This window comes from Lepisma saccharinum, chromosome 2 (genome assembly GCF_977018435.1).
Source record: "Lepisma saccharinum chromosome 2, izLepSacc3.1, whole genome shotgun sequence".
Classification (NCBI taxonomy): Eukaryota; Metazoa; Arthropoda; class Insecta; order Zygentoma; family Lepismatidae; genus Lepisma; species Lepisma saccharinum.
In genome coordinates this window covers 153,293,749-153,317,981 of record NC_139230.1, presented here as the reverse complement: position 1 = coordinate 153,317,981, position 24,233 = coordinate 153,293,749, and the positions used below count along the sequence as shown (strand labels likewise).

The window sequence follows — 24,233 nt, the reverse complement described above, 5'->3', positions numbered from 1 at the left end:
TCTACAATGAAATTATGAGCTGTTACAATTTGATTCATTTCTTAGTGTAGGTCTTCTTTCTGGTTGTGTGTTACTAATGTAACATACAAACAAATTGCTGTTTTTAACTAGTTAACTTAGGGTATCCATATCTTGTGATATTTGATATATATATAAATAACATCTCTCCTGATAGGTTTAATATTATGTATAAACTAAATGTATTATTGAAGATTCTATTATTAGTTGAGACTAGCAGACAAACAATCTCCATTTTAATTTTGCAGATAATCAATGGTAATATTCTGGCATGGTTTTGTATGCTGTCTTTCATTGTAATATTTAAATGACTGCTGAATAAGTTCTTTTGGACAGCAGATATGTATATTACTGGCAAATTGGATTTTCAACACAGTTTTTTTTTAGATAATAAAACAACCTTAAATTAGTGTATTTAGTTCCTCTCAAAATTATTAATCATTCTGATTGTCATGAGTCAATCTGAGTCTAAGTCTCCAAGATGGTGCACAAAATGTCATGCTATTTAATTATCTTAATGAAAATATTACTGCAATATTTCATCATAAAAATGATGGTAAGTGACATGAAATGACAAGGGGAAGCTGGAAAACACCTCTACTCCCCCTAACTTTTCTCAACAGTTGTACTAATCTGGAGACAGTAGTTCATGCAGGATAAAAAAGCATCTGCAGACTGCCATCATTGTTCTTGCTTTTCTGCAGAAAACTTTTGTCCTTATGTAACATCAAATTGATTTCCCGAACATTGTTGAGGCAGCAGGATTTGCAGTCTCAACATTCAGTCATGTCGCTTTAACCTGTGGGGCTTCTTCAAAGAGAAGGTGCACCAAAGAAAGTCATCGAATACATTGCAATTTAGAGTCCTTGTCATGCCGTTCTGCCATGCATAGTCTGAAGATTTGTGTTAGAAAATTGTCACCAATGAAAGGGCATGTCTGTCTTCATCAGCAGGTTGTAAGTAGAAATAGCAATTATTTTGGGTATGTTATCCTGATATAATGTCACAAGTTTTGGTGATGAGTTTGACACAAATTCTATGCCAATCTTGTCAAGATCATGTTATACATAAAATAAATAGCATGACATTTTATGCACCACCCCGTAGTATTTACTCTTATGTTCTGGTCTCTAGCAACAACCTTATCTAATAATCATAATGTGTGCCTAAGACACATACATTACTTTTTGGTGCCTTAAAAGTAATGGCACAAACTGACACAGGTGAAAGTACATGATAATAGAAGCAAAAAAGTCTCAGTATACATGGGTATGCAAACGAACCATTTTCGAGATAATTGCGAATGTGTGATTACAAGCTGCCACTGACTTCATTGTTTGTATACAAGGGTCGTTCAAGGTTGACTGGGATTTTTGTACATAAAAAATCGATGAATAGCCGGATCATGATGAAACGTGCGGGTGACGTAATGTATTCCTTCGCGAGTAACTAGCGCCCGGCATGACGTATTTCGCGCATGCGCAGCAGTTGCAGCGAACATGGCGGCAAGCAGTGTGTCTGTGGCTGTGGAGCAGCGGTGTGTAATCAAATTTCTCGTGAAGGAGAAAGTGAAACCAGCTGAGATTTTCAGACGATTGCAAGCACAGTATGGTGAACAAATGATGTCGCGGACAAGAGTGTACAAATGGTGTGAGCAGTTTCGCGAAGGACGGGAGCTGGTGACAAATGAAGCGCATGGACACATTCGCCCGACTGCAGTCACACCAGTGAATATCGCACGTGTTGAGCAAATGATTCTTGAGAACCGGCGAATAACAGTGCGGGATATTGCTGCCGAGGTGAATATCAGTGTCGGGAGTGTTGAGACAATCATTTACGACCACTTACGCTTCCGCAAAATCTGTGCAAGGTGGGTTCCCCGTCAGCTGACATTTGATCAGAAGTGGACACGAACAGCTTCTGAATCGGTTTCGAGCAGAATGTGATGAATTGTTGCAATCCATCATCACGTGTGATGAAACATGGTTGCACAATTCAACCCCAGAGACCAAAAGACGCAGCATGGAGTGGCGGCATAAAGGTTCCCCGCCCCCCAAGAAAAGCAAAACGCAGCCGTCCGCTGGAAAGATCATGGCAAGTGTCTTCTGGGACATGAAGGGCGTTATCCATGTGGATTTTCTGGACAAAGGGAGCACGATTAATGCCCAGTATTACTCCACATTATTGAGTGGTGCTGTACGAAAGTCCATTCGCAAGAAAAGACCTGGGATGTTGTCTGGAAATATTCTTCTCCATGACAATGCCCGCCCTCACACGGCCAATGTGACAACAACAACTCTGGCCGACATGCGCTGGGAAGTTCTGCCCCATCCCCCCTACAGTCCGGATTTAGCCCCCAGTGATTATCATTTGTTTGCACCCCTTAAAGTGGCCGCGGTGGCTCAGTCGGTAACGCATCTGACTACCATGCTAAAGGTCCCGGGTTCGATCCCCGGCCGGTTCAAATCCGGGAACTTTTCTAATGGTGGAAGCGGCCCCAGCGTCGAATAACATGGGTACCTGGGGGAAACCCTGGGGGGTAAAGGTGGTCACATGATGCTGATCACATCACCCCCACTCACGACCGGATCAAAAAAAAGTGGGGCGTTACCCCCACACCCCTTATATGCCTTCATGGCGTGGTGCTATGCACAGGGAAACACTTTACCTTTTAACCTTTTTTTTACCTTAAAGTCCATCTGGTAGGGAAGAAATTCACGACAGACAAAGCACTGCAGAGCGATGTCCTCCAGTGGCTACGACAACAACCAAGTTCTTTCTACGCCAAAGGAATTCGGGAGCTGCCAGAACGATGGCAATGGTGCCTCGGCACGCACGGAGGATACTTTGAAAAACTGACATAGTTTGGTGTTTCTTCTGCTACCTATTTTCTCTGCAGAAATAAAAGTCCCGGTCAACCTTGAACGACCCTTGTACATTGTCCTATACAACTTTCTGGAATGTTTGGAGTAGCGACGATCAGAGGCGAAAGCTTGTAGGCAGGGCCAGACTAGGTGGGGAAGGGTGCAGGATGAAAGCAATGAAGTGCTGCACGGTGTAACAACCGTAAAGCAAAACACTTTCTGCTGCCAGTCAAATCGCCCCCCCCCCCCTTCCCATGCGACCCCTCCCCTCCAGGTTGGACAAGGCACACACCCAGGATGCATTCTCTTACTCCAGACATTCCAGAAAAGGAGTTTTGTTGGTAAAATGCTAATAATACAGTAAGGTTCCATTTTCACTATGCAGCACAACTGACGTGACTCCCACAGTACGATTAGACTGTGCACTGATTGTATCCATCCTGTTTGATTACAATGCCACCTCTCGGAAATGTTCTGTTTTGTAAGCAAAGAGCAAACCTTGGACCGCACAAGGAGTAAAGCACTCTGTGTTTACAAAATACAATCAATGATGGCTTGTAACCACACACACATTCACGATTATCTCTTAACTCTTTCGCTGCGGTCGTCGCATTTATGCACAGCACGCCAGGTGCCTTGCTCCGCGGAAGTCGCATTATTGCGAGTTCATACTTCCACTCGCTGCGGGTGTCTCATTCCCGCAGTACGTCGCTTTTAGTAGCCTTCTGACATCTGTTGATAGTATTTGGAACTATTTGAACTTGTAGTTTTATTTTTATCCGTATGATGTCGCTAATTACACCTCTTTGACATACAAGCGTTGAGTGCTCTGACATGTCAGTTTCAAAGGCATGTTCGAATGTAAACAACATGGCTTCGTCAAGTCATCAACACTTGTCTGATAATGATTTTACTCAACTGTTACTTGCCGACTCAGAATCAGAAGGTGAATTAAGTTGTGATGATAATGGAGACAGTTTTTATGAGACTTCAAGTGGTGACAGTGATTGTGTAGTGTCTGATGAAGAATTTGTACCGCCGTCCCTAACATCATGGAGCAGATTTTTTTTTTTTTTTCTCAAAATATCATACTACCAGGGACTACAGAATGGTTTGCCATTGCAAGGAATGACTTTTGTAAGTTCTCTATAACATATTTTGCAATGTAATTTTGTAAAATTATTCTTTCTAAAAAAATGTTTTTTTTTTCAAAATTTCAAAATTTTTCATAATATCATACCACCAGGGACTACAGAATGGTTTTCAAGTACAAGGAATGACTTTTGTAAGTTCTCTCTCATATATAATGCAATGTAATTGTGAAAACTATTTGTTTATAAAAAAAATATATTTTCAAATTTAATTACGCAGCCAAGGGATATTGTGTGCCAGAGAATTCCGCAGTGAAAGAGTTAAGTGGCTCGTTTTCAGACCCATTTTTACTGAGACTTTTTTGCTTCTATTATTGTGTACTTTCACGTGTGTCAGTTTGTGTTATTACTTATGAGACACCCTGTATGCTAGTTAAAAATGTGAAATCAATATGATTTAAAAAATACTTTTGTTAATGAAAGAAAAAAATGTTAATCATTATCAAAGTGTATTCATTGTTCCACAAAAAATGTACAGAAATTGAGTCTCTCCTAAGTAATTATAAATATTATTAAGTATGGAACAACATGTAATTTGGCTGAAACTGATAAAGTACCGATATTCTACCAATCCAATATGAATTCCAAATGATCCGTCAAGAACCTGAATGGTTCATTGACATCCTTAATCAATGTGTGTTTCCAGATGATTGCAATGCAAGAGAAGTTGCATATTTAGACATTTACTTTTTTTAAAAAGTAGGGCATGGATATTATCCATAAAAATTACAAGAAAATGGCAGAATTTTGCACTAACTTACATAACAAAGGGTGGCGCAAATGTCATCATCCTATTTGAACTGACCTTTATTTTGGCATCTTGTTGTTTATATCAGTAGTGTTTTGTCAGTTAAGTAGAAGATACTCACGAAATTTATTCTGTGCAAAAATTAATAAGTATACCCCACAAGAATGTGGAGAAATTGTGACACTTTTCCAGGCAGAGTAATATCCCGTTTTGGTGATTTGCCATGACCGGCCATGTCCCTCGATTTGACCACTCCAGATTTTCTCCTTTGGGGATATTTGAAGTCATTGGTTTATGTAAATAAGTCAGAGACAGAATACAGCAACTAAAGGACAATATTCATCATGAAATTGAAAACATTTCCCTGCAGATTTCCAACACCTAGTCCAAATTTGCATCAATTCGAATGGTGGTCATTTATTGGATGTTATCTTTGAGAATTGAGGACATAAAACTTACAAGTATCAATAAAAGTTAACACAAAAAAAAATACTTCGTTTAATTTAAAACTCAAGCTATAGGCTAAGAAAATCAGATGATGACTTTTGTGCCACCTTGTATATAAAGATATATTGGATCGGTAAAATAATCTGTAATTTTACTGATAAAGTGATATGCCTACATTGGCCGATACCTGTAGAGTACCAGTTAATCTGTCCCATCCCTAAATATTATTCTTTACCTCTTACGTGAGAACATGTCTTTCAAATACTTTTATTTTAGGCACAGAACCATGCGTTTAAGTTAAAACATGCATTGGATTTCCCAGTGGTTGACCATCTGGAAAATTCATCCTCACCACCCCCTGTGAGTAAAAGTTACAATGCTTTGGTGAGTAGGTGGATTCCACATTTTATGCTTGGCGATGGCTTGCGTAGTGTGGATTTCACATACACAATTTAATAGAGGTTATTTTTTTATTCTGAAATTTGTGCACTTGGCAGTCTTTTTTACTTTCATTTATACATTCTTCAGTTAAGTTTTCCATCATACCTTCTGACACTCTTAGTGTGATGTTTCCAATGGTTTATTGTTGTGGAGTGTATAAAATATCAAGACAGTTAAGTAGAAGTTAGTTTCATTTTTGTACACACATTAAATAAGTAGTGCATATACATTTTTAAAACTACTTTTGTTTTGCACAAACTGTATCAAAGGAATCACTGTGCATGCATGTGTCAAGTGTTTAAATGATTATCAATTTGTGTGCCAATCTTGACTAATAAAATTTAAGTAACTTCTAACAGTGTGGAAGAAGTAGTGCTTTGTAGTGTTGTAGCTTGTATTGCAAGTGCAGATTATGAAATGCTGTATATTTATATATTTTTTTTCAAATTTGTATTTGCTTGATAAATTTTTGTGTGTGTGTGTCGGGTGGGGGGGGGGGTGCGCGCGCGTTGTTTTTTTTTCTTTAAATTATAGCTAAGCCAAATGATACCATTTTGAAATGACACTGGTAATGACTCCTGCAAAACCAATAGATGAAAATTGTATTACATTGCAACTATGTTATCTCAGTCTACCAGATGTCTACTTGACAGTACTGATACATTCACATTAGAGTCTAATCTCACCAGACAGTTCAGTTTGCACAAAATTAAGTTAAAGTTGCACAGTTTGTATAATTTCTGTGGATGTTAAAACTGTTGACATTTTGTATATGTTGCAGTGTTCCTGTATTGTATAAAAATATTTATTAAATGAAACCTGGTGCTTTCCAGTAACAGTAATATCAGCTGACAGCATTACATCATAATTGGCTTAGCTCTAGTTTAACTTATGTTTTTAGATCATACGTGTGGTATGAGATAAATTAGATTTTTTTAAAAAAATGCTAATTATTGTGAAAAATGTCCTACTGAAATGTTTTAATATGGTGTATGACAAATCTGAACCAGTATTCTGTAGATTTGCATGTACATATTGCTGAATTAACCTACTGTAGTATGTGCTCACTAATTTTGCTCTAAGCTAATTTTAATTTGCAGAAATTTCAGCGAAAATGTAGACTTCACCAGGGCTAAAACCTGGGTCTGTGGCATCCTGTGCTACTCCCCTACCAACTGAGCTACAAAGCCAGCCCTGATTTTGCCTGATTTTTTGCTGTCTTCTTTTTACCTGTTGAGAATTGTACCTGTCAGTGCAACAGATCCTGTTGCAGTAGCACTAACAGGGACAATTTTCCACATGGCAGTGAAAAAACATTCAAAACTATGCAGGGGTGCCGACTTGTCGAAATTATTGGGGGGGGGGCTCTGTTCACTGAAATAATTTAATGAATGTCTCACTCTCTCCCTTTTGTAAGTTTTGGCCTCAGTGTTCGGAATCTCATAAAAGCCCATGAATTCCTCAAAAATATCAAAATTTATATTCACTGTTCGAATGCAGGATATTAATTGTCCACTGATGGATATGTCACAAGTTTCGTCAACCATAATAGCAAAATATTCCCGACTTTTAATATCTGCTACCACAGAGCCAAAACAGATCTCCCTAATATATCAATGATCTCGTTCTGAATGTCATGTGAGAGCCATTTGTAACCCGAACGTCCCATCCACTACCCTAGTTCATGCACAGCGTCTTTTGAAACTCTTTTTAGTAAAAATTTTAACAATACTCATAATTACGTACTTAGTATATAGTAATAAGTCATGTGTTTTGCTGTCTCTGGTCATAGCCCCCCAAAGTTGATGGTCTAGAACATTTCAAATGTGTATATAAAGTTACGTTCATGTGTCACAATTCAGAGTAAACTTACAAGAGAAGCAAAATAATACATTAGATCCTCTTAAGCAAAATTATTTGGGGGGCTCTGCCCCCACATCGTTAACATTAGGGGGGCTAAAGCGCCCCCCCAAAGCCCCATGGAGTCTGCGCCTATGAAACCATAGCTGGCTCAGTTTGTAGAGGAATGGCACAGTATGCCACAGCTTTGAGTCCTGGTCGACCCTGTATTTTTCAGTGAAATTTCTACATAGTACATCCCCTGTGTGCCACATCCTAATGTAACTTTAGTTTGTATAATTGCATGGTATTTTTTCATGTGAAAGTAAAGTTTACCTGTACATAGCTCAATCTTAAGGAGGCACTAATTGGTTGAGGGTATAAAGCTTCAGATTTTCTTACTGCCAGTAGTAGAAGGAAGTAGGGTAGTGAGTAGTATTGTTCTCTGACTACCACAACACCAGGTAAATTAGTATTTTGCTTTGTACTCTCTTGAGTCGATTTGATTATACAAGGTGTCTGAAAAGTCTCGCAACCGACATTTTGAATGTACATAACTTTTGTACAAAAAAGCAATAGAATGAAACTTGCACTTTGCCTGTGTAGATATATTTTAAACATTAAACAAGAAAATGATTCTTTACATGAACTTTCAGTATGGGGGGAAAAGTTACTAAGGAGTAAAAGAAAATGTATGAAGTAAAAAGAAACGAGGGGAAAAGGCAGCTGTAAGTCACAATAATTTTTTATGTCTATCAATGCTCTTTGTCAGTATTTATCGAATTGAAAGAAAATAATACATTTTCATGTATTTTATGCATTACAGATGATTTATGGGATTAATTATGACGAATTCATAAAAATGTATGTTTTTCGAAAATAAGAGGTGCACTGGCAACATTGGTGATATCTCAGTTGTGTAACTTTTCAGACACCCTGTTCAATGAAGATGATTTAGGTGGACTGTGCAACAAAAGTTATCAAAATCATGAGTATGGCTTCCAGAACAAAACTGCTTTAGTAAATTACATTTCCAGTCAGTAGTAATTTACCACTTCATAAACATTGCTAATATGATCATGGATTGTGGAGCAACCTTTTATTCTATAATATGCTTCATTAAACACTATAAATCTAACTTTTTAATGCATCAAAATATGCTTCCTTTGTACTAAATATCTTATCCCCCATATTTTTTCATTGAAAAGCTGCAATGCATATGAAGATTTGGTGGACTCGTGTCTAAACATTACAGATATTACGTAAAATTCTAGTGAAAAATGTAGGCTTGACCAGGATTCAAACTGGTGTCTCTGGCATCCCATGCCACTGCTCTCAGCAATTTATGACTGACTTTGCCATCATATTTTTTTTTAATTTTATTAATTGTGGGTGGGGTTGGGGAATGGAGTGATTACAATACTATTTGTTATTTGAATGTCATATATGCTGTACACTTGTGTACACTTGCACACAAAAAAATTACTGACCCACTAGCACATATGATTGCACCTCTTTCACATTATTGAAATGTGCTAGGGTTAAAAAAAAATCAACATGCATTTTGTTAACTTCACTTTTGTATATCATCACATACTATACTGGACAACATACCCCAACTGAAATTGTTTTCTTTGACTTTCCTCCTTTTAGAAGCTAGTTAAATACTCTTGACTAATAAAATTTGTGTTTATTTATGTGTATGCATCTGGTGGTTGACCATGTATGTTATTTTCTATGTAAGCATGAATTGCATGTATGAATGTATATATTTGTGTGTAATGTACTTGTAAGTGTGCACTTACAAGTATATTAAATTGATACATATCTGTGATACATTCTCTTTTTCATATCAATATCCTCCTCATATCTTCTTATTTGTCACTGATGTATTGCATTCACAATTCATACTCCCTAATCTTGTATGTTGGTTCCATTATCTTCTAAAACATTGCAGAAATTGCTGTCATATTTAGGTTAGCTCCAAGTAGGGTAATTGCAGAAACTCCATTCTTCTCCATGAACTATCCATTGGTGTTTCAGCATATCCATCGCAAGTAGTCAGGTTCTTATTGAAGAAACTTTCCTGTTTAGGACCTTGTTATACGAGGGGTGTCCCATAAGTAGTGAGTCTGATAGGGTTCCCATAGTTCAATCTGAAAACTATTTGGGGATTTGAAATAGCAATTCTTTGTAAGTGTATATGCAAAGCAGTGTCCAGTTCTAGCAGGAGCTAGAAATGTGCTAAGTGCGTAACGTCAGAAAAATGAAGAGAGAAGAGATACGAGCAGTGATCAAGTATCTGTTGAAAAAGAGGTTGAGTCCCAAGGAAATCCATGAGGATATGGTGACAACGTTAGGAGAGGATGCTCCATTCTCTGCCACAGTGAAGAGATGGGTAGTCAAATTTAAGTGGGGCAGAGTGAATGTGGAAGATGACCCTCGCCCAAGCAGGCCAGTGGAGATGGTGACACAAGAAAATGTAGAGAAAGTGCACAAGATTATTCTTGCAGACAGACGTGTGACTGTGCGATATATTGCAGAGGAACTGAAGATGTTAAAATCAACAGTGGAGTGCATTGTACATGACCAGTTGGGGAAGAAAAAGGTTTCTGCACGTTGGGTTAGAAAACTTCTGACAAGTGAACAAAAGTTGACAAGATGCATGATCTCAGAACGAAATCTTGAGTTGTTCCAGTCTGATCCACACTGATTTGTTGAATGACTTGTGACTGTTGACAAAAACCTGGGCTAATCACTATGCACCGGAGCCAAATCAGTCATCAAAACAGTGGAAACACACTGGCTCCCCCACACCCAAAGAAGGCAATGTCCGGTCCCTCTGCTGGGAAAGTGATGACAACAGTCTTCTGGGACTCTAAGGGTGTTTTGTTGGTTGATCATCTCTGAAAGGGAAACACCATAACCGGAGAGCATTATGCTTCCCTGGTGAGGCAATTATGGGATGTTTTGAAGACTAAGCGATGGGGAAAGCTCTCTAAAGGGGTGATTCTGCATCACGACAATGTACGTGTTCACACATCGCTTGTTGCGATGGCAACCATCCGTGATTGTGGGTTTGAATTGTTGGAACATCCCCATTATTCACCTGATCTTGCTCCATCAGACTATCATCTCTTCCCTAACTAACCTGAAAAAAGCTTTGGGTGGTGTGCATTATCAGTGTGATGATGACATCATCAGTGTTGTGGGTGACTATTTTTCAAGCCTTGAGGAAAGCTTTTATGAGACCAGGATAAAAGCACTGCAGAAGCGTTGGCAAAAGTGTGTTGACCTGCAGGGAAACTATGTAGAAAAATAGGTTGCTATTGTGTTCCCATCCTGTTCCCTTCTAGGTGTGGGAACTCGCTACTTATAGGACAACCCTCGTACAATGGCAATTCCCTTTAGGTGTTGATGGCTCCACATTGAAGATAGCTTGGTTTTTTGCATGCTTATTGATCCTAATTTTAACCATATCTAATATCTAAGAGTGCTCCCCCCTTTGGTGCGAGTGGTTCCAGGTTCGATTGTGGGAGCCCCCAAAATTTCATCATGAGAACAATTGGGAAGCTACTTGAAAAGAAAAAGTAGCAGGCTCCAGTCACGAAAGACAAAAAAACAGCGGCGATGGGATCCAATGTGCTGACCACACGTCACCCAATGAAAAAACCGCTCTGGCAGGCCCTGGCCCTTTGAGGGCTGTTAAGCCACAGTTTATATATATATATCTAAGTGAGTATACCAGTAAACTGTGTAGTTCCCCCAAAGGATAGATAATGATTATTTAATCCTGCATCCTCTTATGTTAGAAGAGATTATTGGCTATTTCATGGTAATCTGAACTTCTTGCACTTCAAACTCATATGGCATTAGTGTGAGAGAAATTGAAGTAATGACTATCAATTTAGCAGGTCTCCATTCTGGAGGTGACCTAAATCGATTAATATGTCATTATTAACAACAGCTTTAACCCTTTCGAGGTGGATGACGAAATATTCCCCAAGGACGGGGCTCATTTTAAGCAAAATGTAACATGTTGGAAAATGTTTTTTTTTTTTTAAATTGTAATAACGTGATAAATGCCAATGAGGGCTCATTTTATTCAGATTTTCCAAGGCTTTCATTCGGTAAGGTAAACATGTCGATGTGCACCCATTTTTTAAAAAAAAAGTTTGGCTAGCTCCCATCCGGTAGCACTCATCGATCTGGGCAAACCACCACTTGTCACTGATTGCCCCAAGTTATGCAATGGCGAATACATAGTATGAAAACAATAATACAAATAGTAATTTTTTAAAAAAAGATGAAGAAAACTCAAGGTCAAGGAGAATGTTTATCACAACTGACCGGAAACTCCATCAGAAATTTGCCCATCGATCCAAACTGAAAGCTTGAAAAGGAGTAGGATTGTTCGCAAGGGCACGAACTCTTACACCAGGCTGTCCAGAGAAAGGAAGAACATTTGGCCACCCTGATGTCTATACCCCCTCTTCACTTCTTCCCACTGCACTGCACTCGCATCACCACTATCTTCATTCTCCTCTAATTCTTCTTCATCTTCCCATCTTCCCTCCCTTCCACTTCTGGTTCTTCTCGATCATCTTCTGGCACACCCTGTATATCATCTTCTGAACCACCCTGTATATCTTCAACTTCTGTTTCATCCCCCGTGTCAAACCCCTCCTCCAACAAGTCACGAATTCCTCCTGGCCAAAGAGATTCCATCACAAAAGACTTTCTTCTCATGACAAGGTTTCACAAACACTCACGTTCGTATCCCGATAACAAGAGAGTGATTTGTGCAGCCAAACTCCTTGCCTGCAAGTGTGTATTACATTTCACTCACGTCTCTCCCCTCCCCCGAAGACCGTAGCCATCTGTGCTGCACAGATACCGCGAAAAACACTCTCAAATAACGCTATACAGAAAGGCTTCCTCCCCCTCCCACTTCCCCGCCTGTTGCTAAGTGGAAAACGCAGGACTGACAAAGCTCTAATCCCTTTCTTCATTCCAGAGCCAAATTTACAGCGTAGAACTTGAAAGACGGAGCCCTTAACTTATAGAGCCTTGAAAAACACGTAGGCTTTTGTTGTGTCTTTTAACAATCTGCCTGGCGACACGACAATGACATCAGAGTCTACCAGATGATGATGGCAGATGTGAGGTGATGCTTGGAGATTAAAGCCAAAAAGATTCCGTGTTTTTTTTTTGTTTTTGTTTTTTTATTCGGTTTCCTGTTTATTGAACATTTATTACGAAGATATGTGTTTGCCGAAATATTCGTAAACTGTCCTTTAGTTACTTTTGTCATCTGGAGGCTCCGCCTCGAAAGGGTTAAAAGCTGAAGGTAAACATGAATGCAGTAAAATTTTTTATTTGGGATATAGGGATATATAGGATATGTTTTTAAAAAAGTATTGGCAAAAAACTAATAAAAATTATTTTTCTTATCTGTAAAACTTTTACAAGTTAAACAGTGAGAATACAGAAAGATATAAAACTTCCAACAGGTAAATTAGGTGGTGTAGGAAATAGGGGAAATATCTGCACTGGCACACCAGTCAGCAATTTGTTGGAAGTTCTATCTTTTCTACTTTGAGGGTGGCTGTCGTTACCACTTTGAATCAATACTGATTCTGAAGCTTATACTCATTCCGATTCCCATCAGTATGGATACTTGGACACTGTAACAATTTCAGGTTGTTAAGTATCATATTAATCTACCAGAGTTTAGCTGAAAAATATTCGTAATTTTACATGTGAAATAATCAGATTATTAAAGCATTTGTCTGTGTGTTGTAAACCCTGTGAGGTACCCAGACTCTTAAATATGTTGGCCGTGTGCACCAGTATTTTGTCACTCTGCTGCTACTGGTATTGGCCTATATAAATGCATTGGTATCAGAATCGGCTCAGCTGTGTACAGATGGTACACCATCTTTCAATCATGCTGTTGAACTTTTTAGTGATAATTTGTACCAATTAGGAGGTATTTTTGTGTTTGTAGTTTTTGCTTGTTTCCCATTTCTTGTCATCCTCATAAGGTTTATTGCCAAAATGAGTATGATTAATGATTAGAAATGTAATTAATGAGGGAGGAAACACTAAGTAGTACGTGTACCATTTTTTAAAATAAAACACTGGAATTGTCAAAGTAAATCATACACCTATTATAGAAACATAGGATCAGTAAAGTAATTTGCAGCTTTAACAATAAATGCTGATATTATTGGGCATTAATGTGAATGATTATCATTTCCATCTGTATAATCTGCAAATACATATGTCTGATATTCTATTGCTAACATAGGTCAATTCTTGAACTGTCTCAGAAGTGCAGTTTGCAACTTTCCTATTCAGCTCATGCAGAAGCTTTCTCTTCACGTAAATTATGTGACATACATTTTATTTTCTGCAACTTTTTCCATTTAACCAATTAATGGAATGTTAAAACACCACTCTTGAATCTATCCTCTGCATTTAATTATTTATATTTTGTTTTCGTGAAATTATGACTTTATAGATGAAAAAGTTATTTATGTCTAGGAAACCAGGGAATGTGTCTTCAGCACAACTGACCTAACTGTCACTTTTGTGAGGTTTTTTTTGTATGGCTTTATTCGAGGTGAAATTCCTTAGGTGGAGTTCGGCCCGGTCTCACATGACTGTGACAGTTCAGAGAACAGCTGTGATTTTTGTAACAATCTTTTGTTCGCACTTATTGGCTGCATTGTTCACTTTGGAGAGTTGTGTCAGTGTTCGTGGTTGCTTATTGTATTCAGTCATTGTTGACTGTTGACAGAAATTTCTATTTTAATCAAACAATGTTGTTTTGTTCAGAACGTCTGTTGTAGTGTTTGTGGCATAGATATTTGTGTTTCGAAGTAGTTTAGGTCCTCTTCTCAGTCAATAAGTTTCAACCCTCACAAACGTGAGTAATAGGACTTAACGCCATCTCCAGTCTGCTAGTTTCATTGTGAATCTCATTGTAAAAGTGGAGAATATTGCTGAAGATGAGGATTTAATTCCACACAGATGATCAATAAAGTTGCACTTGTTGAGGTTTTTCATTTGGTACACGAATTGCAACTTGTTGCAAAATTCTTTTTACTTGTTTTTTTTTTTAAAAAAATTCCATTTATGGTAGACAAACTTTTATATCTTTTGTAAGTTTGGAATCGCATCTTCGTGGAATAAAACAAAGTGTAAGAATGATAGCATTGTTTTACATTGCCTTTCGCAACCCTCACCTTTGTGAGTATAAATTTCAGGTTGCATTGGGACCTAACCCTCACACTTTAATATATATATATATACTCACTCTCTCACTCTCTCTCACTCTCTCACTCACTCACTCACTCACTCACTCACTCACTCACTCACTCACTCACTAGCTCGCATGAGAAAATTTTGAAAACCTGGTAATTCTATTATTGAAAAGGTATTGTTGTAGAAAATTCAAATGCATAAACAAAAAGATCATCAATACATTCTTGGATCTGTAAGGAATAACATCCAAAGTTTATGCCACCTCTCTAAGTTACCACAGTATACTTTTTGCTTCTTGCCTTTACATATTTTGGACCCATGGTGGACTAGTCTGTAGGATATCTGTCACTCAAGAAACCTAGGTTTGATTCCTGGGGTTGGAATTTTTCTGGCCTTGTGCTCATTTAAATTAGCTGTGGTGTTCACCTTGAATACCTTGGGGGTAATGATGACCAGAGCATGGTGGTGATCACATCATGTTAAAAAATTGCTGAGATCAAGAAAGTGTGGTGCCCTTCCTCCACATCCCCCTTTTTGTGCCTTCATGGCATGGTGACAGTGATGATAAAGGGATTACAGTATTATAAAAATACTGAGCCATCAACAAATAATACATTTTGTGTAGTGTATGCAACATTCTGTGGGATAATTTGGTTGGGAAGAGTAGTAAAAACAGAGCAAAGAGAGGAACGTTTATATTGGAGGGCACATGTAAGTGATGATCTGGCTATAGTGATAGATATATTGTAGGAGATGGAGTTTGTAATATAAATGTCCTAAAATGTGTCATGGAAAGGCGGGAGGTGTGCATGTTTAACTGGGAGTTATTTTGTAGCTTAGTTGAGTTATAGTTTGCATTCTCCATGACTGGTTCCCATGGTTTGCAGTAGAAGTGCCAGTGAAGGGGCTAATAAGTAGATAATTTTATGCCCAAATATTTATGGGAACAGTTAAAGTACTGGTTGAAGAATGATGATGATTCATTCACATGTTTAACCCTAGAAAGCTAACATGTCCTGTGCCAAAAGTTTAAAGCTAACCAACCATTCGTCTGCTGGACTAAGGATTTCTTCAATATTAGATCACAGCCTAAATTTTGCAAAAACTATCTTCTTTACTACAAAAGTTTGAATTTGCTTCCAAAATGCAAGAATAGCATGAAAGGAATGCAAAATTATAATTTTATAAGTCTTGTGTGCACTCAAAACAACACTTTGACTGGTATTAACCAGACATAGCTTTGGAGCAATGGCAGTTGGACTGATCTTGCTTGAGGATCAGAATGCACAGTTATTCCTTCCACGTTATTGTTGAGCGTCTGCATTAGTTATTTGCATTTCCACGTTCAGGATGATAGCAAAAACTTGCGAAGTTTTTGTGGAAGTTTCAGTGTATGTATACACTAACATTTCATCTGCCAGATGACGCAGAATTAAAAACCGTTAAGAACACACTGAAGGAACACTTGTTAAAGGACACCGATACTTCCTTGTCAGTTTCTTCAATCCAAATGAAGGTAGACGGAATGGGGAGCGGAAGATTTTAGTGGAAGGGAGTGAAACCAGAAAACGGCTTCACATGAGTAGTCTGCCAGAGGACGCATTAGCTTTCTAGGGTTAATATAGTAGATACAGTTAAGAAATATATTTTCTTCCACCATCTATATGTCTGAGCTTTGCTAACATCCAAAAATAACAAAGAATGAAGTCTGTGAATGTAATAGAAATATCAATGTGGTTTGAGATACATATGTGCACACTAGGTCACATTGCAATAAATTTGATTCAAAATTTTATGACATTTGAACAAACTTTTTCCTCAATTTACAGTTCAATCATGCTTGAGTGCTTATATAACTGTGCAGACCACAGGCATGTGCTGTATCACATTGTAAATCCTGCAATGTCTTCTTTTTCAGTTCTGTGTTTTATTTAGTTTGTAGGCATGAAATGCTTCCTTTGAAATATAGAGTTTATATTATTTTGCACATAATTTTTTAAAGGTATGGTTTATCATGGGTTAGATGGCATTCAGCACTCACTTCAGTGATGTTACATAGTCTATAAGTTTTTATTTACTTTTTAAGTGTCAGTACCATATCTGGAAATGGTAACATTTTAAAAACAATCAACTAGTTATTATTATTTTTTTAATGACTACTTCATTCACAGAAACTTAGCAGGACAGAGCGTGCAGTACAATGCGTTTCCCCAACCACTGCCTTCAGTGAAGAATTCAACCATGAATCCTTGATTGTAGGTGAACATAATTGCCATGTTGGCAGTTATGATTTTCTTCTGTAGTTTCTCTGTACAAAATGTGGCATAACACTATGCGTATACTGTTGGAAGCAAAGGCATATTGTTCATAGTCAATAAAATTAATGCATTCCAAAGTTATATGTGAACTTTTGATCACACAGTTAATGAAAAGAATGTGCTAGTGTGGGTAAACTTGTCTGCTTAATAAGGTGTTTACTTTTTCATTTTCTAGTCAGTTTTCAATAGCTAGTTACAATATGCTTTTGCTTATGACTATGCAAAAACTTTTCATAAAGCCAAAATTCCACTGAGACAACAAGTGTACATGTGCATCATGTAACTGGCAATATTTTGTCAGCTTGGGGATTGATTTAGAAAAACACTTGTACCATGTGTCAACATCTAGTGTACTCTTCATTATATTTACAAGGGAAGTCAAAAATTATCTGCACTTTCACCATAACCTTCTTTAGCTTGGCCGCACTGCCTTCAGCGCTCATGTACTGAAAGGTGGTACTCTTGTGGTTACGTGGCCAAGGTTTCATATTAATCACTCCATTTTCTTTCTTTTGTACAGTATGGAACATTGTTATTCGTACACATAAAATTTCCGAGGAAAAAATGTCATCTACTAGTAAATATAATCATTTGCATATGTACCTGGAAATTAATGTTAATGAAGGTTTCACCAACAAATGTCAATAAAAATATATGTTCAAAGTGTATAAACAGAGCATATAATTTGTGTGAAAAAAGATGTTTCATGCAACATTGTTATTCGTGCAGGCAAGAGTTTCAATCTACCTCGCATACAGTGCCACCACTATTGGGGAGATTTCGAGCAGTTTGCAACTTCGTAACAAGTTTGAACATCCAGGCGCACTCCCCGTCAAGTGGAATGCTGGTGTAGGTATTGTTGTAGGCCTATCGTCTATCTATCATCGTGTTCGAAATGGGCAAGGTGAAGGAACTTAGTTCCGATCTGAAGGATGTTATTATAAATTTGGCACTTAGAGGTTATTTGTTAAGAAAAATTGGACAAACAGTCAATAAATCACACTCCACAGTTCAATACATAGTAAACAAATTTAGAGAGGAAGGTTCAACACAGAATGTCCCGAGAAAACCAAAAGAGAGAGAGTTGAATAAACCTGATGAACGCTTTATTTTAAAAAGAGTGTGAGAACAACCCCGACCAAGTGTTCCTCAGTTACAACCGTTAGTAGAAAATGTTGCTGGCAAGATGATGTTCGATCAAACTGTCCGACGTGCCTTGTGGAAGCATGGATATCATGGCAGAATACCACGAAAGAGGCCGTATGTAAATACGATTTTTTCGACCCACGCTATTAGTCATGGTTCTGTGTGCGAAATCATCCACAACAAGCTTCAGATCATTGATCGCTGTTTTCCCTTGGTGCACACTGCCAACAACACACAACCATGTTTACCCTGTAACAAAAGAAAGAAAAAAATGGAGCAATTAATATGAAACCTCTGGCACATAACAAGAAGAGTACCACATTTCAGCATGCGGACACTGAAGGCAGTGTGGCCAACCTAAAGAAAGTTATGCTGAGAAGTGTAGATATTTTTTTTTACTTTCCCTAGTATATGCTTCGATTCCATGTATGAAGTTCCTTGTGTAGTGTGTGGTGTCTTTATACAGTGTTGCATGTTGTAGACAAAATACATTAGTTGACATGATCTTTGAAAATCTGCAATCAATTTAGCTAACTTTTTTTTAATATTATTTTTGGCCCATCATTTGGTAATAAACTTGACACAAGCCAATTGAATCATACTGTATGATAAGGATGAATCAAGTTGCACACTTTTTTTTAGATCATTTATATAATATGTATTTCCCCATTGTTTAATTGGTTGATTGATTGATGGATTTGGTTTATTTTACTTAACTTTTCTTCTGCTTTTGGCTAATTGCAAAGTTGAGGATGAGTGATGACATGATGAAATAGATGAAAGGACACTTACAAAGAACACCCATGCCCAGACTGGGATTCAAACCTGAGACTCCTTGCATTGGAGCATGCTGCACAAATCACCCTGCCATGGAGGTGGGCTCTTTAATTTGTTTCTATTGGGTGGTGGTTATTGAAAGTTTGCAAAATGTTACAATGAGCAGCTAGAGACAGCCTTAGCACGAGATACATAATAACAGCACCAAACCTGAACTGCCTCACCTATCCATGTATGCATATAATAGCAGAAATAACCATGTAAATATGTGAGGCAGTTTAAATTTTGTTTGTTTAAGCTATTATATGCATACATGGAAAGGTTAGGCAGGTCAGGTTTGGTGTTGTTAGCATGTATTTCCAAGTCACTGAGGCTGTCCCTAGCCACTCCTAATGTTACATGTTATTTTCATATCGATTCCTTAAAATTGCTGCCCTGGTATGTAGTATGTATTAAATTGGAAAACTTAGTATTTGATTAATATATACACATTTTTTGTAATGGTATTGAGAATTCATGGCATATATTAGCTTTGGGTGCCAGCCTCCATGGCAGAGTGGTTATCACAGCATGTTACGATGGCAGGGATCCTTGATTGTAATCCCAGCCTGGCCTTGGGTGTTTGTGAGCATCCATCAGTGTTCATCCTCATCTTCGTGATTAGCCAAAAGTGGCAGAAAAGTGAAGTAAAATAAACCAAATCAAATCATTGGCTGTGGGTGTTGATAAAGAGTCAGTAGGAGGTTGTGAATAATTACCAGTGAATTAGTGTGATGCAATATCGTGATATTTCATAAAACAACACACAAGATGTGACTCATGGATTTATGAGAAGCAAGGTCCTTCTGTTAAACTTCTTTTTAAGTAAGTTCCTTTATATGATATTTCATGGTGCATCTTTTTTGTGTTATGTATTTTATACTGAAGCATGAAATATTGCATGTTTTCATTTATTCTCCACTACCAGAGTTCTAATGAAAATAAGAAATTAAACTAGTTCTTCCATCTGCCATTCCATAATAAATGCTACATCTTCCACCAATCCACTGCTCTTTGGATCAATGGCAATAGCATTTAAGAATCTGATCCACATGTCATGCACACAGTATGAATCAATATACAGAAAGACACCATCACATGCTGCATGGCATTTCATGTCTGCTCAATTAAAGCAATAGCTATGCACATTACTGTGGCATATTATGTAGTGCTTAGATGTTGGTTTCAGTGGAATTGCAGCTTATGTTAACTGAAGTCAATATTATCATTTATTGCCAGTTATTAATATTATGTATATTTTATTCTAGAGATTTGACCAGGGAAGAGATTCATATGAACAGAAAACGTGAGGATGTTGTAAGGTCTGAGCTGATACCAATCCTACACGCTCCTGCCAAGAGAAATATTTAAACAATTCAGCAGTTTAAAAGTGCTATGAATAGTTTGAAATGTCATAATACTCTTTCTTTCAATTATGCAGTTACCATACATATTTAAAATTTATCTGTATAAGGAAGTCAATTTGCCACATGTGATTTACAGGACTCATAATATCCAGACATTGAGATCACTTTGTACTGGATACTCGCACGCCAAGATGGTATGTGCCAATATTGGTTGATAATTTGATAACCTCTAATGCAAATGTCAATGAAATTAGTCTACACTAACACATTGGTAGCAGCTCAGTCCAAATTTTAATTTTCCTAAAGAAATGAAGATAAATTTTCATGACACATCAACATTCTTTTATTTGTGGTTTTTTTCATCAATTTCAACATAATGTTTTTTTCTAATGCCTTTTTGTGCATTCAAACTGCATGTAACTTCTACAGGTTTCATTTTAAGTTTCAGTCTTCGTCTGTGCACGTGCATTTATTTGTTAATTATACAGAAACAAGCTTCAAATTTAAAGTAGATGTAAACAAACAAAATGCATTGGCTGTTTCAGGTATATGACTTGAAGTTGCAAATAATGATGAAAGCACACAATGAAAAGGTAAGTTTCTGATCATTAGTGTCCAAAACTTAGGCATAATAACCATTCGAGGATAGAGGGCCCGGAAAACTTAAAGAAACCGCACCAAAGGGAGCCACCATACCAACATACACCACATGGAACAGGTCACAATTCTGACCCTTGGAAAACTCGTCCAAATGATGTCTTTCTGCCATATTTCTGCTGTCTCTTGCCACATTTACCTCGGCAGTGCCTTCCGCTTACTACAACAGATGTACACAGAATGCACGCATTTCAGCTTCAAGCACTAGTGTTCACTTTCCTCCCATAGAGGCCCAGGATAACACTGGCGATGCTCGGTTCAATGCGGCTCATCAACAATACGTCATCTGCTGCATTTTTCGTGCCCACAACACTCTCCTCTGCTTTTAAATGCAAATTTTAGCATTATGCTTAAGTTTTGGACACTTACTTCACTGCAATATGTAAATAGGTATGTTAACAACTTGTTTAACTTACGTTTTATTCAAAATTTGATTATACAATTATGTGTCACATAAAATATTTTCTCTCACAGATGCACGTTGAAAGAGAGCATCCTCGGTTGAGAATAAGACCAGGAAGGGGAAGGTTTAAGCTGAACCTATGTGATAGAAGGAGTGGCAGGAAAGTGCACCTTAAGCATCAGGAGGAGGTTGAGAAGAAGGAAAAAGAGCTTAAATCAAGAAAGGAAGGTAAGATTGAACTTGAATTGTGCAACGAAGAAACATGTAAGTATTTGTGCATATATTTGCATCTGTATGTTCAGCACCTTCATTTTTGACGAAAATACAAAATGTGAAATAACACATTTTAGTGTGAATTTTTCATGTTTTTGGAAGGTGTGAGGTGCATGTTGCTAGCATGTTTTGTCACGAAATGATGCAAAATGTGAAATAAACTGTTAAAAATGAAATTTGAGAAGCAAAAATGGACTCCTTTACACAGGAACAAACTTAATATTCTTACAACTATATAAATGTCTTGTTAGAAGTGAAATATTATTTTGTGTAAAAAGAGTAGTTTTTAAATCAAATTTAGGTTTTTATTCACCATTTTAACACTGAAATGCCATTTTATATACCACTTTTGATCCCGAAATATGCCAAGGTTTTGTACCGAAATCTTGATCTTTATTCATCATAAATATGCAGCTGTAGTAATAGGACATTCACCTCAATCTTACGTTTGCCCTAACTCCCAATTCGCGCTTTGTGTTTTCCAAGCTGTGCCAATGTCGTAAAATTTACCAGAAGGCTGTTCTGTTGGCCACACAACTTCTCCCTCCTCTTTTCCTGTTCTTTGCTTTGCAACAGTTTCCTCCACCATGCTACCTTGAACTTCCGGTGGTTAGGCTTTTCATGCAAGAGGAAGGAGGAAAGAGGGATGACTTGGGGGAGGAGGGGGTGCACAAGTGTCACATTTCCCTTGAGGGACAGGAAGGGGAAAATGCACGTCTTGCATTCCCAGTCAAGATTAAATTTCCTTTGATGTCTGAAATTAAGCAAGTGCCTCTGCATACACAGTTTAATGCATTCAATGAACATTGCATGCAACAAGTAAAAGAAAAAAGGAAAGTTACAGACAGCTCCTACATGAGCTCATTAATCTGCCATTGATATGCACGGGTCTGCGATAATCACTTAAAAGCTCTGTTTTTCTTTCTTTCGTTTTTTTAAACGCAGCTCTCTACACCTGAAATATTGCTCGTGTGTTCCTAGCATTGATAGCGTGGAAAAGCATAAAGCAGTGATCCCCACCCCTTTTTTTCTTTCTTTATGCAACTTGCTTCGGGAGTTAGCACTCTGTTGATAAAAACTTCTCTTCTTCAACTACTGCATTGTCCTTAAAAATGTATTCCACCACCTGTTTCTCTAGCTTCCCCTCCCCTCTGTTCCAGCGGATCTGATTGATAGGAGGAGACTACTGCCAGCACCAGTGTTTTGTCTGGCTGGCTCCAAAGTTGTTATCAGCTTACAACAGCAATGAATCATCCATCATAAAGAAGAAAGAGGGCATTGTTTTTAATCTGCAGTCTTGCAAGGCTGTTTTGAGGAGGTTAGACAAGCCAGTTTCTGTTCCTATGCCACCTTCTGATAAACAAAACTGTAACTCTATCTTGCGGATAACACTATAATAAACATCTTGAAGACTCAGAGCAGTGCAAGAAGGAAATGTATGCAGTTCTAAGTATACGCTGCTTTCTTCAGAACCATCCATGTGCTGAAAATAAATCACACAATGTTCAATGCAGGAAAGGATGCAGAGAAAAAAACAAAACATTATTTACAGGGAAACTGTATGTGGAAAGAAAGTTTGCCCTCTGCAAGACTGCTGAAACCAATAAAGTGCCACTTAACATGAACGTAAATAATGATCCCTCTATTTTGATGTGTAAAAATACTGACAAGGCCTGTTTTGAGTTCACTTTATGCTATTGGGCTAATCGACACTGGGTACGTATGCAGTTTAAAGTGGGATCTGAGCCATTCTACATGTCTCCACTGTAAAATGAACCCATGGCACTTCGATTAAAGACCATCATCGATATAAAGTGATCACCATCCCTTACCGGAGACTTCTAATACTAGCAAAAAATTGCATGTTTACAGAGTAAGATCCTACACAATCACATGCATAATTTGAACTTAATAACTGGCAGTTTGGAGCAGTCATTCACCACCCCTACCCATGAAACAGAGTCATGTTGCTAATTTTCACTGCATGCCTTGCTTTTTTCCTTAGGAATTCATAATCTTGCTTCTTTCTGATTGTCAAATTATTTTTAATTGATTATTATGTAGTTGTTTCTTACTTACACTTGAGTTTCGCAACCCCCCCCCCCCTTACACAGATCTATCCATTGAAGTGTAGACTGCCACGTCGCTGTTTGCACTATCGGCACGCAAGGTGCTCGTGGCCATATGTCGGCACTGTAAACTGTCCATGAATTAAATACACAAGTTTCCGTAACTAGTTTAAAGTGTGATTTATTTACTTACCAATTTATGAAAGAAGATGCTGAAACTGGCCACCTTCGTTCTCCACACATTTTTGACACTTCTTGAAGTTACCCATAACTCGCTACAGTTCCCATTGGTTAATGTTGGTAATTTTTTGCAGATGTTATGTTTCAGTTCTTCCAGGGTGTGTGGATTTGACTTGAATGCAGCATTTTTTAATCTATTTGAATTTTCATGGTGGTTGCGGTAA

At 37.7% G+C, this 24,233-nt stretch overlaps 1 protein-coding gene across 8 annotated transcripts in view; it reads left to right on the top strand.

The window, feature by feature from the left end:
- Window positions 1-24,233, top strand: part of LOC145984152 (uncharacterized) — a 233,421-nt gene that overhangs the window by 128,329 nt on the left and 80,859 nt on the right. For 4 of the 8 annotated variants that reach the window (XM_083117622.1, XM_083117626.1, XM_083117625.1 and 1 more), the window contains exons 11-13: window positions 5,505-5,612; window positions 16,952-17,035; window positions 21,559-21,715. In XM_083117622.1, the coding sequence (XP_082973748.1) occupies window positions 5,505-5,612; window positions 16,952-17,035; window positions 21,559-21,715 (349 nt within the window). The remainder of the gene's footprint in view (window positions 1-5,504; window positions 5,613-16,951; window positions 17,036-21,558; window positions 21,716-24,233) is intronic. The other 4 variants (XM_083117621.1, XM_083117624.1, XM_083117623.1 and 1 more) reach the window with 4 other exon arrangements.